Source organism: Corvus cornix, chromosome 3 (assembly GCF_000738735.6).
Source record: "Corvus cornix cornix isolate S_Up_H32 chromosome 3, ASM73873v5, whole genome shotgun sequence".
Taxonomy (NCBI): domain Eukaryota; kingdom Metazoa; phylum Chordata; class Aves; order Passeriformes; family Corvidae; genus Corvus; species Corvus cornix.
This window is the reverse complement of record NC_047056.1, coordinates 57,059,690-57,075,226: the sequence shown is the minus strand read 5'-3', so window position 1 is coordinate 57,075,226 and position 15,537 is coordinate 57,059,690. Positions and strand designations below refer to the sequence as shown.

General features: G+C 40.5%; 1 protein-coding gene across 6 annotated transcripts in view; it reads left to right on the top strand.

Annotated features, from left to right (window-relative positions):
• Positions 1 to 528: 528 nt before the first annotated feature.
• Positions 529 to 15,537, top strand: part of PCMT1 (protein-L-isoaspartate (D-aspartate) O-methyltransferase) — a 36,976-nt gene continuing 21,967 nt past the window's right edge. For 4 of the 6 annotated variants that reach the window (XM_039569145.1, XM_039569142.1, XM_039569143.1 and 1 more), the window contains exons 1-3: positions 529 to 652; positions 13,886 to 13,990; positions 15,113 to 15,144. In XM_039569145.1, the coding sequence (XP_039425079.1) occupies positions 544 to 652; positions 13,886 to 13,990; positions 15,113 to 15,144 (246 nt within the window). In that variant the 5' untranslated portion in view covers positions 529 to 543. Of the gene's footprint in view, positions 653 to 1,006; positions 1,191 to 13,885; positions 13,991 to 15,112; positions 15,145 to 15,537 lie in introns of those variants that run through there. The other 2 variants (XM_039569146.1, XM_039569147.1) reach the window with 2 other exon arrangements.

The window sequence follows — 15,537 nt, the reverse complement described above, 5'->3', positions numbered from 1 at the left end:
GGGAGGATCTGAAGGTGCTACTTTCCCCTTAAGATGGCTGCTTCATCGTGGGCCTATGCTGGGACAGAATAAAGTCCCATCAGCATTTACTAAATTCTGAGCTACTGACCTGGACTTCCTTTTAAAAGGAATTTTAATTTACAACTCTGTCCTCTGTCGTCGGCATTGCACCGGTAGATGCTCCTGTGGAATATCGGTACTTTGGCAGCGTTTAGCCAATATATGGCTAAGCCAACTCTCCATAACCTTCCACCTCGCTCCAATTTTCTCAATGTTTCCCAGGTGCCGGGCCGCACCTGCCTTCCCCCGTCGGCACCGTCGCCTGCCCGGGACACACACGGCACGCGCAGCTCCCACGCCCCCTGACCAATGGCAGCCTCCAACACGTAGGCCTGGCCCGTGCGGGCTGGCCGCGGCCAATAGGCGCGCCCCATGCAAAACACCGCGCCGGGGGGACGCCGCTAATTGGCTCCGTCGCAAGGGCGGCGGGTCGCGCGCTGGGCTGGGAGCTGGCGCCGCCGCCGCCACCACCACGGGGCCGTGATGGGGCTCGCCAGCCCCGACACCGCCTTCTCCGGTACCAGGCGTGTACCGACTTGTGTCACGGGAGCGACCAAGGCCGGGGCAGGGGGGAAAGTGTGTGCTCTCCGAGGTGCCGTTTCGCTATCTCATTCATTAACAGAGCTCCTAAATTCATAAACCCGCGCCTCCTGCTCCGCCGCCGTTTCTGGGGCGAGGGCAGGACCGGAGTCTCGCCGCTAGCGCGGGATCCAGGGCCCCGGCAGCCAAACGCGCGGGTCGGGAGCAGCCGCTGAGCATCCCCGCCCCGGCGCGCGAGGATCTCCCCACGCGCGCCCCTGGGCACGGTGGGCGCGCATGCGCGGGGGGGCACAGCGCGGGCCGGCGGAGCGGCGGCGGCGGCGGCCGGGGCATGTCGGGCGCGCGGGGCGGTGGGCGCGTGGCCCCTCCCCTCGGCGAGCGCGCGGCAGCCGCAGCGGCGGCGGCCGCGGGAGGAGGCGGCGAGGAGGCGGCGCCTGTATCGGCGCTGGAGGTTGTGTCCTTCCTGGGGAAGCTGCTGTGCGCAGTCGCGGCGCTGAAGGCGGCTCTGTACCTGCTCCGCAGAGTGTGCCTAGCGATGGCCTGGAAGTCGGGCGGCGCCAGCCACTCCGAGCTCATCCACAACCTCCGCAGTGAGTGCCGGGGCGGGGCGCCTGGGCTGTGGGGCGGCCGTTACCGGCCGCCCGGTGACCGTTAGCGACCGCGCGCTGCCGCGGCGCCCGCCCGACTCGCCGCCAACTGTCACAGGGAGCGGCGCCGGCGCCCGGCCGCGTGTGTCCGTGTTGTCCGTCTGTCCGTCCCTGTATGTGCGTGTCTCTGTGTCCGGCTGGGGGTGTGTCCGTGCGTGCCCGGGCGGGGGGTGTGTGTCCGGGCGGCGGCCGGTGTCGCAGGGCGGGCCGGGCTGTTGTTGCGGGAGGCAATGCGGCGGGCGGGGCGGCACCGATGGCGGTCCCGGAGGGGAAGCGCCGTGCGGCGGCCGTGGCTGTTCCCTGCTCGCCGCGTCCCCCCCCTCCCCGGCCCCGTTCCCGGCTCCTCGTCCCTGTGTGCCTTGTGCGAGTTGAGGCAGGGCCGCGGCGGCAGTGCCGAAGGGCCCGTGATCCACCGCACGCGCCGGGATCGGCGTCCGTCTGGCTTCTCTCCGGCCGGCGGGCGGCGGGAGCTGTGGTGTCGGCGGGCGCCCTCCGCTCTTTCAGGCCTGGGCTGAACAACGCAGCGGGAGCCGCCCGTGTTTGGGAAACGCGCCGAAGAGGCCGCGGCTGTTTGTGTTGGGTGGAAGGGGCGTGTGGCAGCAGTCCCTCCTCCCCCCCTCCCCGGCGGGGTTCGGAGTGGCTCCCCTCGGAGGGGTGGGCTGGGACCGCGAGGAGAGGAGACGAGCTGTCGGGGTTGCGGACTCGTGCTGTGACAGCCGAGCTTTGCGGTGGCTGCCCGGCACTGGGCGCTCCTTGCGCTCACCGAGGGTTTGTGCTGTCCCCGTGCTGAATGTGGAAGGTCTCGGGCGGGCCCTTCTTCGCCGGTGTACTTCAGTACATCCTGAAGTCTGCAGGTCCTGAGAGGACGGAGCGACAACACCTTCTGTACTCAGAGCTTCCATTTTTCGTATTAGCGTAGAATTAACCCGTCTTAAATATACTTACAGTGTCTCTCTTCTCTGCTCCTGGCCTTTTCTCTTTTTCTCAAGTCCGTGTCCTAGACGTAAAAGGACGTAGATTTAGAGCTTGTGTTATGGCAGTCGTCTCCTATTTTAGTGATACTACAAGACCACAGACAAGTTCAGCTATGTGGCCTCCTCGTTATTCTGGAGTCATAGGAGAATCACCCTTGTTATTTTCTCCTTTCTCCTTTTCTCTGCTTATGTTAGATCATCTGATCCTGTGGTCTTTCCCAGTATTTTCTTTTGAGAACTATCACATCCAGCAGAATAATACATGCTGAAGTGACTTTCAGTTTCCTTGTAAAAACTACTAATTATTATAGAATTTCATTGTAAAAATGTGTTTAATAAATAGATAACAACTTCTCTAGTTACAAGAGTTGCAATGCATTTTTTTTGTTTTATTTTGTTCTGCAACTGAAAGGGCTATAAATACTGTTTTAGTGAAATATTGTTCTCTTACACAGCAGGGAAAAACTTTCTGATGTAAAAATCAATGTTAAGCTCCAAAATATATCCAAAAAGCAATTATTGCCAGAATAGTCTGTGGTGCTCAGAACCTGAAGGCAAAACCAGTTTCTTTGTTGCAGAAGACAATGACAGTTTTTCAACACATGGAAGCTGTTTAGGGTGTTGCAAATAATAACAATTACAAAGCTAAAAACCATTGTGGTTAGTACACAGCAATAGTAGTATAGGAAGAGGAAAGTAAAATAGAAGTGCTTAATATTGTAATCTCAAAGTATGCTGTGATGGTAATTTTCTGGAAAATTACAGTCTGTATTTTCCCCCTCTGTGTTTTGCATATGCATGCCAAAATGTTTTGAATGGTGTTAAACAGGGAGATAGTGGATTGGCAATAAAATATTGTGGAAGCACAGAGGCTTTTGATCTTGCAGCAAGATTGTGTTGTCAACTTTGGTGGGACTCCGGTCATGGTGTAGGGCTTTATCAGTGCAGAGCAACTGCTGAGTTAAGACCATAACTTTCAAGTTAGAGTTCCTCAGGTAAGATGATACCTTGTTGCTAAAGTTGGGAACAGATTTAGAAGAAAGTCCTGTTTAATATGATACAATTCTCCCAGATATATTTTAACAAACTTAAAAATTATTGGTTACAGAAAGACTAAAATGTTCCAGAGAATTCTTTTGAAGTAGTAGACTCTTTCAATGTATTTTCCCTTCTCTAAAAACAGCTACATAGCATTTACAGCATTTTATGCTAAAAGTAAGAATGCACACTGGATGAGGTTAATTTGATGTTGTCCGGTGTTTGTCTTGTGTATAACTTAGTAAATGAGTGTGTAATGTAGTGTATGTTTTGCATAACTTAAAGAAAATAATGCTGGTTTTAGTGGCACAGTATGTTTTCTACTGCAGCAAATCCTGGTTGAGAGGTTCTTGCTCCTGCCTTTATGCCGCAATTCTTCTCTTGACCATTCTTTTAGAATTGCTTGTGAGGAAGGCAGTGCTGTAAGACTGGGTCACTTTCTCATGACTTGTGAAACATCAAGATTTAAACTCCTCAGTGTCTGTAAGCTGTTGAGCTATTATGGTTGGAGAAGCAGTGAACTTTGTTGTGGGTAAATGCGGACTGGGGAGAATGGGAATTTATTAATCTGGTTTTGCTTCCAAATAAAAACATCATTGGAAGATTCCTGTAGGCTACGTGTTCTTTTCCTTTAAATCAGCAATAAAGATTATTTTTCATTATAAGTTGTTGTTGATAGTTACTATTGCTTCTGTTTTGTGGCAATAAAGTTCTCCATTTCATGACATTTGCTTTAGTGCTCACTTCACTGTTGCCTTAACTATAGAATTAACTTTTCTGTAGTGGTAACAATGATTGTGTTAGGGCAGTGACAAGTAATTTTGGGTATTTGCAATGCAGATTTAGGCAATTATTCTTTATAAGCCTTATCTTTGCTGTCCTGTCTTAAAAGGGACAAACTATTAAAGAGGGCCCTGGAATTTTCTTCAGTACATGCTTAGGGACAAGTGACTAAGGAATATTGCAGTTCATTGTTTTGGATTCTGATTTTTAACTTTGTAAGCAGGTTTTTTGCACTGTTAATTTGAGGCATCATAGACACACAATTTGACATACACAAAATAAACCTGTTTAAAACACACTCTTCACAACAAAAATGCTGTCCTTGAGTGTGCTGTTGCTACGAGCTCTTCAGCTGCTTTGTTTCAGTGATTCTTGAAAGTACTTCTAAGTTTTAAAAAATCCCTTTTTTAAATCTGAATAATTCTTTCTGCATTAAAGCTACTTAAAACACCTATTTTTCACCTTTACAGAGTAATTACTTAAATCTTGGCTTCTTCCTAACTGAAAATAGTTGAACATACACCTTCAAATTTGGGTAAATTTTGCCCCTAAAATATATTTAAAGTAAGACCTTTTAGTAGACAGCATTTCTAGGAAGCTATCTAAATGCAGGTTACTGTGGGGTTAGAAATCATGCTAAACACAGAAATAATTGCCTGTGTTTAAATAAATAACTCTGACAGGAGTTTCTTTTTATTGTGAATCTTCCACATAGAGGTGCTGAGGAAGGAGGAAAATAATTGGTGAGTTATTTACTGTTATCTTGCTTGGTTGAAAGTATTTTGATTTTAAATCTGTAACTTTTTTTTCCCCTCTCTCTATATCTTCAGCTATCTGCTGATAGGTCACTGTTAGATCATTTCGATTTCCTTCTGTCTTTCATACTTGGGCTTTTGCCAGGTCCTGTTACTTTACATGCCAACATCTTAGAAATCAGCTTTTCTTTCCCACCTGAAGGACTGAAAAACTGGTTTCCTGTCCAATCAGGACAATCCACAAACAACCAAAGTTCATTAAGTTTCCTTATTGTGCCTTTTTCCTCCAGTCAGTATGTCATGCTGCCGTATGACAAGCTTGCTTTGCTTAATTCTCTGATCATGTTGTGCCAGTGGTGTTTTCATCACCTATACCTGCTCTTGAATCCACATTTCTCAGTGAAAGTGAAGGTGAGTTAGCTTGGCTGTGGCTAACCTTCAGATGTTGTTAACGATCTGTGGATTTGTTTCTTGCTACATTCTTTTACCTTCCTCACCTAATTAACTTGTATCACAAAAGGTATTAACTCTAATTTATAAGATGCCACAAATTCCATAGAATTTTGCACCTCACATAAGACCAGAATCCTAATTTTTCAGTGTAAATGATGCTTCAAATCAGTATATACTCAAATATTATCAGGGTTTGAGAATTCTATTTTTAAACACGTTAAAGATATTTCTCCAAGTGTTTTAATTATTTAGATGTTAAATAATTTAAAATGACATCTTGGCATGCTTTGTCATCATGAAGGCTTATCTACAACGAATCTGCACCTTTGGTGCTGGTTTCTGGTTGCTGAGGACAAATCTCTTTGGGAACTGCCATGAATGGGAAAGCATCAGATATATTAAGCCTAAGCTAGGTTCAGCAAGAAGTAAACATTGGTTTTGTTTTGTTTATTTTCCCCGTCATGTTTTTTCCCTTGGTTTATCCAAATCTCTTTTACATCTATCTAATTTTGCATAAGGAAGAGTAATGTAACTTGGATGAACGCGAAGAAGGGAAATAATAATGGAAAATTAGACCAAATTTAATGACTCCCCTGTACAAGCACTTACGCTGCCTGTTGGGTGCATTCATCATAAATGTATTGAGGCTTCAGTGACTAAGCATTGTAACTTATGACCAGGTAGTGAAATGGTTGGAAATTGAACTATTTTTTAAATTAAAAATGAACACATCCACTGATATGTTAATTTAAAAATATCTAAAATTTCTTAAATTTGGTTCATGTCTCAGGTGGCAGACTTGAAATCTGTGATGCTATTTTTTGGAGCATTGAGATTTTAAAAAAATTTTGTTAGCAAGTAATTTGAATCATTGCCTAAAGGAGTTGCTGTAAAACTTTTTTATTTTTAAGATTTAAGTGTTTGTGAAATGTTTTGAAGGAATTTCTACACCCTTGATCTTTTAAGAGGCAGGCCTTTGAGTAAATCAAGACAACGAAATATCCCAGATAATAGGAAATGATAACAGAAACAAAAAAACCCAACCCAAATTTAAGAACATTCATCACGTTTTATTGGTGTGTTAATTAAGATTGTGTTCTTAACTGGTTCTTTTGTTGTTGGCATGTTTTTTTTTCCCTTAATGTTAGACAGGGTGTCAGTGTAATGTTAAAAACATACCCATACTTTCCCAGAAACTCCCAAAATCCAGTGCATCAAAGTCCAAGTCCTCAGTCATTCAAGGAAAAAAGAGGGCATTTTTTGGCTGATTGTTTACATCAAAATCTTTATAATGCCTAATAAATAATTTTAATTAAAAAATGTTTAGTTCTTTTGCTTGATTGAAGATACATTTTTATTTTTGTATGTGGATATAATGGCATGGTACGATTTTTTCCTGGTGGTCTGCAGCTGCCTAGTAATCCATAGCAAAATGGAAATGATACTGCAAATCTGTCCAAAACAGGTCATTACTGTTGCATGTAGGCATTTTAAAAAGAGGGAATCTCCTATGGTTTACCTTCAATATAATTCCAAGCTTTTCTTTTAATGCTACTGTTTCTTTCATCCTGATGTGGTCTCAAGAGATCACTAAGAGTACTGGGAAGCCTAGAAAGAAATGCATAATATTCATGCTCTTTAGAATTATTGTTTATTTGAATGTTATCCCTCAAAGTCATGTTCTTTAGTGCTACATAACACTTTAAATAATTTTATTAAATTTTTTATTAGGTTAATTTTAATAATGTTTTAAATTTTAATTTAAATTACCAACATTTGACAAAAACAAAGTGAACTCTTTCAAAGCTTGAGATCAGTAAACTGTGGACTTCTCCTGGACTGGCTGAGTTGTGAGTTATGTTTTAAGACTTCAGAACCTGAATACTTCAGTAGTGGACTTGAGCACAAAATAGTTTTAAATGCTTGCACTGTTGAAATATAGCTTCAGAAATTCTTCCTAATTTCTGCTAGTTGGACAGCTCTTCGTCATTTTGTTCCAAGACTCAGGGTTACGTTTTTCTGATTTTCTGATCCTCAGTTTTCGTGTAGTACTAGTGCTTGTCTTAATGAAACCACCTTCATAATAACAAACTGTTCATGTGGTCTAGCTGCTGGTCTTAACAGCATTGGCTTTTCTGAAAACAGATCTGCAGAGTGGTTGCATGGAATCTGCTCAGTAAGGTGTGAGATGTGCACCATCTGCCTTTCTTTACAGATCTACTAAAGCTGTAAGTAGTTTTGCCTCAAGCTTTGCTGTGAAGAGAGTTCCTTGTCTGTCTGATCCAGCTCAGTTTATCTTAACCTCTGCAACATTTTTTAGTTACTACTGATGGTTGTTGCCAGTTTGTATTGAGCTCTTCAGTTTTGAGTTTCCATGTGATGTGTAGGTGAAGTTCAGTCCTCTCAAATGTTGAGGGATTGAGGAGTGCTTGGAGGTTGTCTCCTTCATCTGCACACCGGTGTTAAAGTTCATTGGAAGGTGTGGTTTTATGGTTTTGCATGCTGATACCAACCTTAAAGTTACTTTCTTCTTTCATGTACTCCCCAAAGTTTCTTCATTCAGCTGCTGATACAGATTGAGACAAAATCAAAATAACCATTAAGGTAAATGTGAGTGCATTGCAGAGAACTTCTGTATAAATCTGTGTGCTGGAAGGCTGTGTTAGCAGGCTTTTCTCCTCCCCCAGAGAAGAAAATGGTTAATACCAACTTTGCAACACTGGCCTACAGCAGGAGGGGGCAATACAGCTGTGGTTAAAATGCCTAAATTAGTTACCCACAGACTTTCAGATCCATGAAAATAAGTAGAAAACTCTTACCTGTTATACCAGAATGGATGGGTTGTTTTTGAAGATGATTATTATTAAATAGGGAAGGAATACTACCTTGAAGTAAAAGTGAAATGTTGACAGGTAAGTTTGTATTTAACTGAAGCTTACTAGTATACTAGTTGGTTGTGTCGAGCCTAGCTTATGATTCCCATGTTGTTTTACCTCTGCAGGTTTTGAGTAGCATTTAAATGGTAATTGAATATTTATCATTATTATTATTATTATTATTGTTATTACTATTATTACTATTATTGCTATTATTACTATTATTATTCCCATTATTTTTAGTTTCTGTCACTTTGGGGTTTTCATGGGATTTGACATTTGTGTTTAACTTCTGGACTGTAAGATTAGCTCTGATGCACCCTTGCTTTCCCCAGTCTTTCTGTTGTTTTGTCTCTGAATGATGGACTCTTAACTGATTCCTTCCAGTGAGTTGTATGCAACATCCTGTTTGGATAATGTATTATTTTGAATCCAAATCATAGTGACGTTAGATAGGCAGCTGAAAGTTTGAGACAAATAGCTCTTAAATTATCAGCAAAGTACAAGAAGTTTGCATGTATGAGTGGTATAAGAAACACTTGTTTACAAACACCTACTTTCAATTTCTTAAGCACAAAGAGCTTTGTATGTTTTAGGGTCAGTGTCCGTTACTGGATTTTATGTGCTGATGCGTCACTTCTTGCTCAAAGTGCTTTCTTTGTGTTCATGCTTTACAGTGAAGTCTTGCTATGCTCGTTACTTAAATAAAAGTTTATTAACTGAGTCATGTTCTTTCCCATCTTTTCTTCTTCTGCCCAAACAAAAAGACCTTGACTTTAAAAATGTTGGTTGATCAGGTGCTTAAAACCAATGAACTTCACATTGCTTGCGAATCAGGATGTGGTTCTGTTCCAGCCCACTTTGAAAGTTGCTAGCTGATTTGCATGGGTCAGATGGAGACTGTCATTTGACACGGTTCTGCACTATATCTATGTCTCTAAAAGTGGGAGGCATGGATTAGACAGATGGACCATTAGATGGATAAGACTGGGTGGTAGCACTCAAAAGAGTTGTCAAAAGCTCAACATCCGAGTGTAGACCACAACGAGTAGTGTTCCTCAGGGGTCAGCACTTGAACTGGTGTTGTTTAACTTTGTCAGTGACATTGACAGTGGAATTGAGTGCACCCTCTGCAAGTTGGTTGAGAGCGACCTGTCCTGGGCTGCATCCAAAGCAGCATGGCCAGCAGGTCAAGGGAGGCAATTCTGCCCTCTACTTTACTGTGGTGAGACCCCACCTGGAGTGCTGCATCCAGCTTCAGGGCCCCCAACATAGGAAGGACATGGGTCTGTTGGAGTGAGTCCAGAGGATGGCTGGATGGCCATGAAGATGATAAGAGGGCTGGAGCACCTCTCCCGTGAAGGCCGTCTGAGAAAGGTGGGGTTGTTGAGCGTGGAGAAGCAAAGGCTCCGGGAGACCTTACAGCAGCCTTCCAGTACCTGAAGGGGGCCTACAACAGTGCTGGAGAGGGACTTGTATTTACGAGGGCATGTAGTGATAAGACAGTGTGGGGAAATGCCTTTAAACTGAAGGAGAGTAGGTTTAGATTAGATATTAGGAAGAAGTCCTTTACAGTGAGGGTGGTGAGGCACTGGAACTGGGTGTCCAGAGTAGTTGTGAGTGTCCTCTCCCTGGAAGTGTTCAAGGCCAGGCTGGATGGGACTCTGAACAACCTGGTTTAGTGGAAGATGTCACTGACCATGGCAAGGGATTTGGAGCTAGTTAACCTTTAAAGTCTCTTCTAACCCAAGCCATTCTATGATTTGTCACATCAGTAATTTTAATCTACATGAATTAATCTTTTCTAACATAAAGGTGTATGTACTTTGTGTTATGTCTTAAGGACCTCTGTATGATTTAAAAACATTAGTGTTTTTCTGAAAATTGATCTTTATAAGTGAAGTATTCTGCAGTGGTTATGGAGAAAGTAATCTGAAAAGAAGCTGAACTATGTAGATGCTGAAGTAGTTGCACAGTACATGGTTTTGGGATTTTAATACATAAAGTCAGCCACAGGAGGTATTTGAGTAGGTGTTATAGTTTGTATAGTAAGCATGTGTGCTGGATCATGTGGCAATGACACATCCTCTTTTCCGATCTGGAAGCCAGTATTGGTGTAAATGTTGACTGCCAGTATTTTATGGTTTGGTTAGAAATGTGTTTGATCAACAGTCAGGATACCATCAGTGATGTAGGCAATTCTTTGAAACATAAGCACTTCAGTAATGCATTTGTTGCTAAATAAAAGATAAAATAAAAAGATAGCTTGTTTACTTGTTTGAAGTCCATGGTGCATTTTCAGACTCTTCTTTACTTGCTCTCTGACAGCCAACTGCCCAGTTTCCCAGGTTACACTCAACAGTGATAAATTCCCACCTTCAAGTCTAAGGACTGCTCTGAGCTCTTTTCCTGTTTTCATAGCGTTATTTGTGGAAAAGAGGCAGACCAGAGAGAGTTTTCAAAACATGCTCCAGTTATGTCAAGTTGTCATTGCCAAAGCCTCTGCTGAGAGTAACTCTTGAACTTGGCATGCAGTGCTCCACTTTTAAGTACTTACTTTTCGCCTTCAGCCCTTTGAAGCTTGGAAGTTGCACTGATATAACTCTGTTTTATTTGAGTTTACTTTTTATTTCAACCTGTCAGTGTGTTTGTGTATTATCCTTTGCTTGTAAACACTTTAATATCTGATTTGTTTGCAGTACTGATTAGTAGTCTTGAAACCCAACAGTATCCTCAAGGAGAGTTTTCTGTACACATTATAATTGGAAAGGATATTCTACCTATATGCATGTAATTGTGAATCATTTTTTTGCAATAGAGAGCTTCATTTTAAGAGTTAGGAAATGTTTTTAATTAGCATTTTATTAATAGTTAATTTCTTTTTGATTGTTTTGGTTTTTTGGTAGTTAGAGATGGCATTAAATTAGAATGTCTTCTTTGCAATATACGCTTCTATTATTGGCTTCTTTAGGGGATATACTTGTTTTCTGGACTTAATTGAGAATTTGATGGAGACATGTTCCAGACAGAATTAAGATCCTGGCAGCTGGTCATCTTGCGACTGACTGTTGCAGGAAAGAAAGGACTTTTTTTGGAGTTCGGTACCTTGCAGTTGCTGTGTTTCTCTACATTCAGCAGTGAGACTAAGAAAAAAAATCGTATTGTTATCAACACAATAAAACTTACAGCTAAGTCAATATTGACTTTACTGTTCAGAACTTGATTGCTTTTCTTAATTCCCACCTAAAATTTGATGTTTTTTCTATTGTATAATAAGCAAATTTGAAAGCAGTCTTAATCTATGGGGGAATAGCTGAGAGGGTGTTGGTTTTTTCATGAGGATGGAGCGTTATTCAATAATTGAAATCAATGGCTGACACCAGATTCAGCTTCTCCCACAGGTTCTTCTGGGGACTGAGTATGGGTAACTTTCTTCAATTCTTATTTACTGATGAAAAATATGACAATAATCAAAAACAGTACAACAGTCAGCAAATCTCATGAGTGTTTGCTGAATGACAGCATCCTGAATGCTCAAATAGAGCATTATGTAGATAATAATGTAGAATATTAGTATTTTCTGTTTTTAGGGGTATTTTGTAATTTGCCTGTCAGTGTAAGCATCTTATTTGGTAGTTGTATGTACTTTGACTGGAACTAAATTTTGTGAAATTAGAGAAGGTTCTTGGCCTTACCATAAGGCCCTGCACTTGCGCTTCCAAGCTGGAACCTTGTTCTGTGTGTTCTCTGCATATTTATTCCAGGAGGCACAAAAGGAAAGAGCAGGTGGCTACCTGTAGTTCTAGAATATGTGCATCTATCTGCATGTCAAGAAATAAATTACTATTTTAGACCTTTTGCGAGTGCTTCTCAGCGACTGCTTTTTGACATCCCTTCAGCCCCCTAGAGCCTTTATCTCCTCACTTTTATTATAATCACCTGGATTATTCTCCTTTTTAAAAAAGTACATTTGGTTTGGAGATACTAATTCTTAGTGATTCCTAATGAAACTCTAAGAGTAAAATTTTGATTTTTTTTGTTTCTATGCTTTGTTCACAGAACTACTGTACAACTAATTCAACTAATTTCAAGTGGTCAGGGAAAACTTTTTATTCTCCTTACTGTCCTATGTTGTTAGTGCCAATGTGTTAATGGACTGGTTTGTTTGTTTTCTTTTGGGTACAATTTTGCTCAGTAAGTAAACTTATGAACTGCTGCAAATGTCTACTGGCTCAGATTTAAAACTTTGCGTTGAAATGAGTTTCCTCTAACTGAATACTGCTGTACTATTCAGTTCAAAATGAAGTCAAAGAACAGGATATATGTAATGTGTGGGGACAGTGAGGGGAGTGTATGCTTTTACTGGGACTTACCAGATACAGAAACATTTCTAAAAAATAATATTTTTAGAAAAGGAATGGTTTTGCTTAATAATTTCCTTAGTGATAGTATATTCCTTTTGCAGTTCTATGTGATACTTTGTTTTCAGACCAAAAAGGAGTCCTGTCTGGGGAGTTATTTTGCTCTCTGAATTCAAGCCTATTTTATATAGGATAGTTAATTCTGGACACAGATAGTAGATAAGAAAAAAAGACAGGAAAATCCTATGATTAATAGGTGTAGTTGGGAGCACCCAGTAAACAGTCAGGAAAGTCTCTGCAGAAGTTGGCCCAGTCCTGGGCACAGGTGTGTTTTGTTGGTGGTACTTCAAAAAAACCCACTGGTGCAACTTGCAGACAATCTTACAAAAGTTCCATAATCTGATTTCCTTGTTTTGGGTTAGATTTTAATGGTGCTCAAGTGATCTTTTTTTTTTTCTTTTAAAGTATAATTTTGCAAATAAATCCATATTTAAAGAACGTAGTAAATGCAGAAATCCATCTTTGAAATGTTAGTTATTTGGAGTTTATATTATGTCTTTAGTGCAAGTAATTAGTTAATTCCTTTCATTTGTTTTCCAGAGTTTTCTGTTATTCATAAATGGCTCTTCAGAACTTAAAAAAAATAGAATTATCAATGTTAAAAAACCCTTCAGTAAAATTGCAAGGAAAAATGGCTGCTTGTGACATTTTACATGCATGTGCATTTATATTTTATTTTGAAAAGTGAACAAAGATTCAGAATGTTTCCATATAAAAACTTTTTGGCCTCAGTCTGCCCCAGCATAAGAATTCTGATTCTGTAGGAGTTTCTTTACAAAAGGATTTTTTTCTTTGCTAACACAAGACAAACAGATCTGGAAACCAAAATACTGAGCGACAGTGCTTCAACGTCACATTTCTAACTTGGCTTGTGTATACTTTTCAATAATTACTTGCATAGGTTCTTAGAAATATGAAGTGTATCTTGTTTGGTGTGTATAGTAATACAAATTTCTTGCTGACTATATTTTCAGGAATATCAAAAGTATGCATGAAGTTGAGTTTTCCTAGGGGGTAGATCTTTGCAAATGGTTTTAGAAAAGCACCTGTAACTGCTGGGAAAGTCTTGTTCAAAATTCACTGGCTTAAGCATCGCTTGATCTCTGGATCCCAAATTTGATTTTAGTATCACAGAAGGGTTTGGGCTGGAAGGGGCCTTTAAAGATGATGTAGTCCAACCCCTGCCATGGACAGTATGATGAGGGGAAGAGTGTTAGAGATCTGTGTAAGGCACTTGATTTCTCACAAAGCTGTGAATATGTTAGCACATTTCACAGACTCCTGCACTGCAGAAGAGAAACAATGCCTTCAATTCTATATATATTTGTTTGTTTATAGAAAATGGAATAATCAAAACAGACAAGGTATTTGAAGTAATGCTGGCTACAGACCGTTGCCACTATGCAAAGTACAACCCTTACATGGACTCTCCACAGTCTATAGGTAAGAGCATCTTGCAAAAGTGATTGAGATTGTTTTCATTTGTGTAATTGTGATTGCTTTTGTCATTTATGTGTTATGAATGTGAAAATAATTTTTTTAATTTGGAAGATTGTTTAGTTCTTCATCAGTTTATTGGATACCTTTTAACTAAGTTTCAATTTCTTGTGGGTTGCAGTTGGCATATTTGGATATACCAGGTAGAGAGGTGTTTTTCAGCCAATATTAATATGTGTTTATTTTTGAAACCACAGCAATTTGTGATGGTGCAGCTGATGTAAATACTTAAAAACAATTTGCTTCCAGTTTATGATAGAAACAGTCTCTATCTTAGAAATTATTCAATTGGGACCAATGCAAAGTTTCTTAAACCATTATGTGAAATCTTTAAAAATAGGCTTTGTATAGTTAGGTGTACTGATAGGACAGTTATTTCCCATCCAGGTCCCAGTTTGTCTTTCCAAGACAAGGGAATGAACTATGTAAATGTACTAATTTATTTTTTCTTGATCTTCTCCCTGTCTTTAACAGTATGTGGTGAGTGAATTTTATTAGGATTTTGTTAGTTGTACAGGAAAATAAAAAAATATTTTAAGATACATGCCCAAAGGCTTATGTATCTTTGCAAAAATAAATATAAGTGAGCATTGCTCCCATTCTTATAGGTGTTTGTTCTCATTTGCTGTTTGCAAAATGCACAAGGTTGTTCTCCAAATGTTCTATGGTCTCCATCACATGAAACTCAAACTAACAAATTCAAGTCTCTATATAGGGGCTAAGTGAAAAAGGAATTACATTATTCTGGGAGACATTACTCCTCTGAATTGAACATACTTGATCAATATGTGATATTAATTCAATGTATAGTGGAAAAATGGAGATTGTAATTGTGGTCAAGGATAAAACCTTTTTTTTTTTCCTGTCCAGAGTTGACACAGCATAGCTTTGAGCTGATGTACCATAACTCACTTCTGATGTAGAGTACCTTTGTAACTGCTGGGGTGTGGATGTTGTACCCTGAATGAGGGTGACAATGAAGGTGTTGCATTTTACAGTCAAGGTAATAAAGATTGTAAGGTTGCTGTCTGAACAACAATGAACATCTTCCATTCTCTTGTTTTACAGGTTTCCAAGCAACAATCAGTGCTCCACATATGGTAAGCTTTAAAGCTAGGTGATTAGTATAGGTTTTATTTTATAATTTTTAAATAAAAAATTATAAGCATTTTTATAAACATCCAGATGCTTTTGAAATAAAATATTTACCCTAGTAAATTTAATGAGTAGTTGATTGCAGTGATGCTGTTGTGAACTGCCTAAAGGGAGTGAGTAGAAAAGACTGATCAAAATTTTTCTTGCAGATGTACAGTAATAGGATGAGGGGTAGTGGGCCAAAAAATGCAACATAGGAAATCTGATTAGTTTCTAGAATAAAAAAAAAACTTTGAGGATAGTTAAGTACTGAAACAAGCTTTGCAGCTTGTGGAAATTCTGTTCTTTGATATACAAAGAAGCTGACTGAACAGGGCTCTAAGCAGCCTTATTTAAAA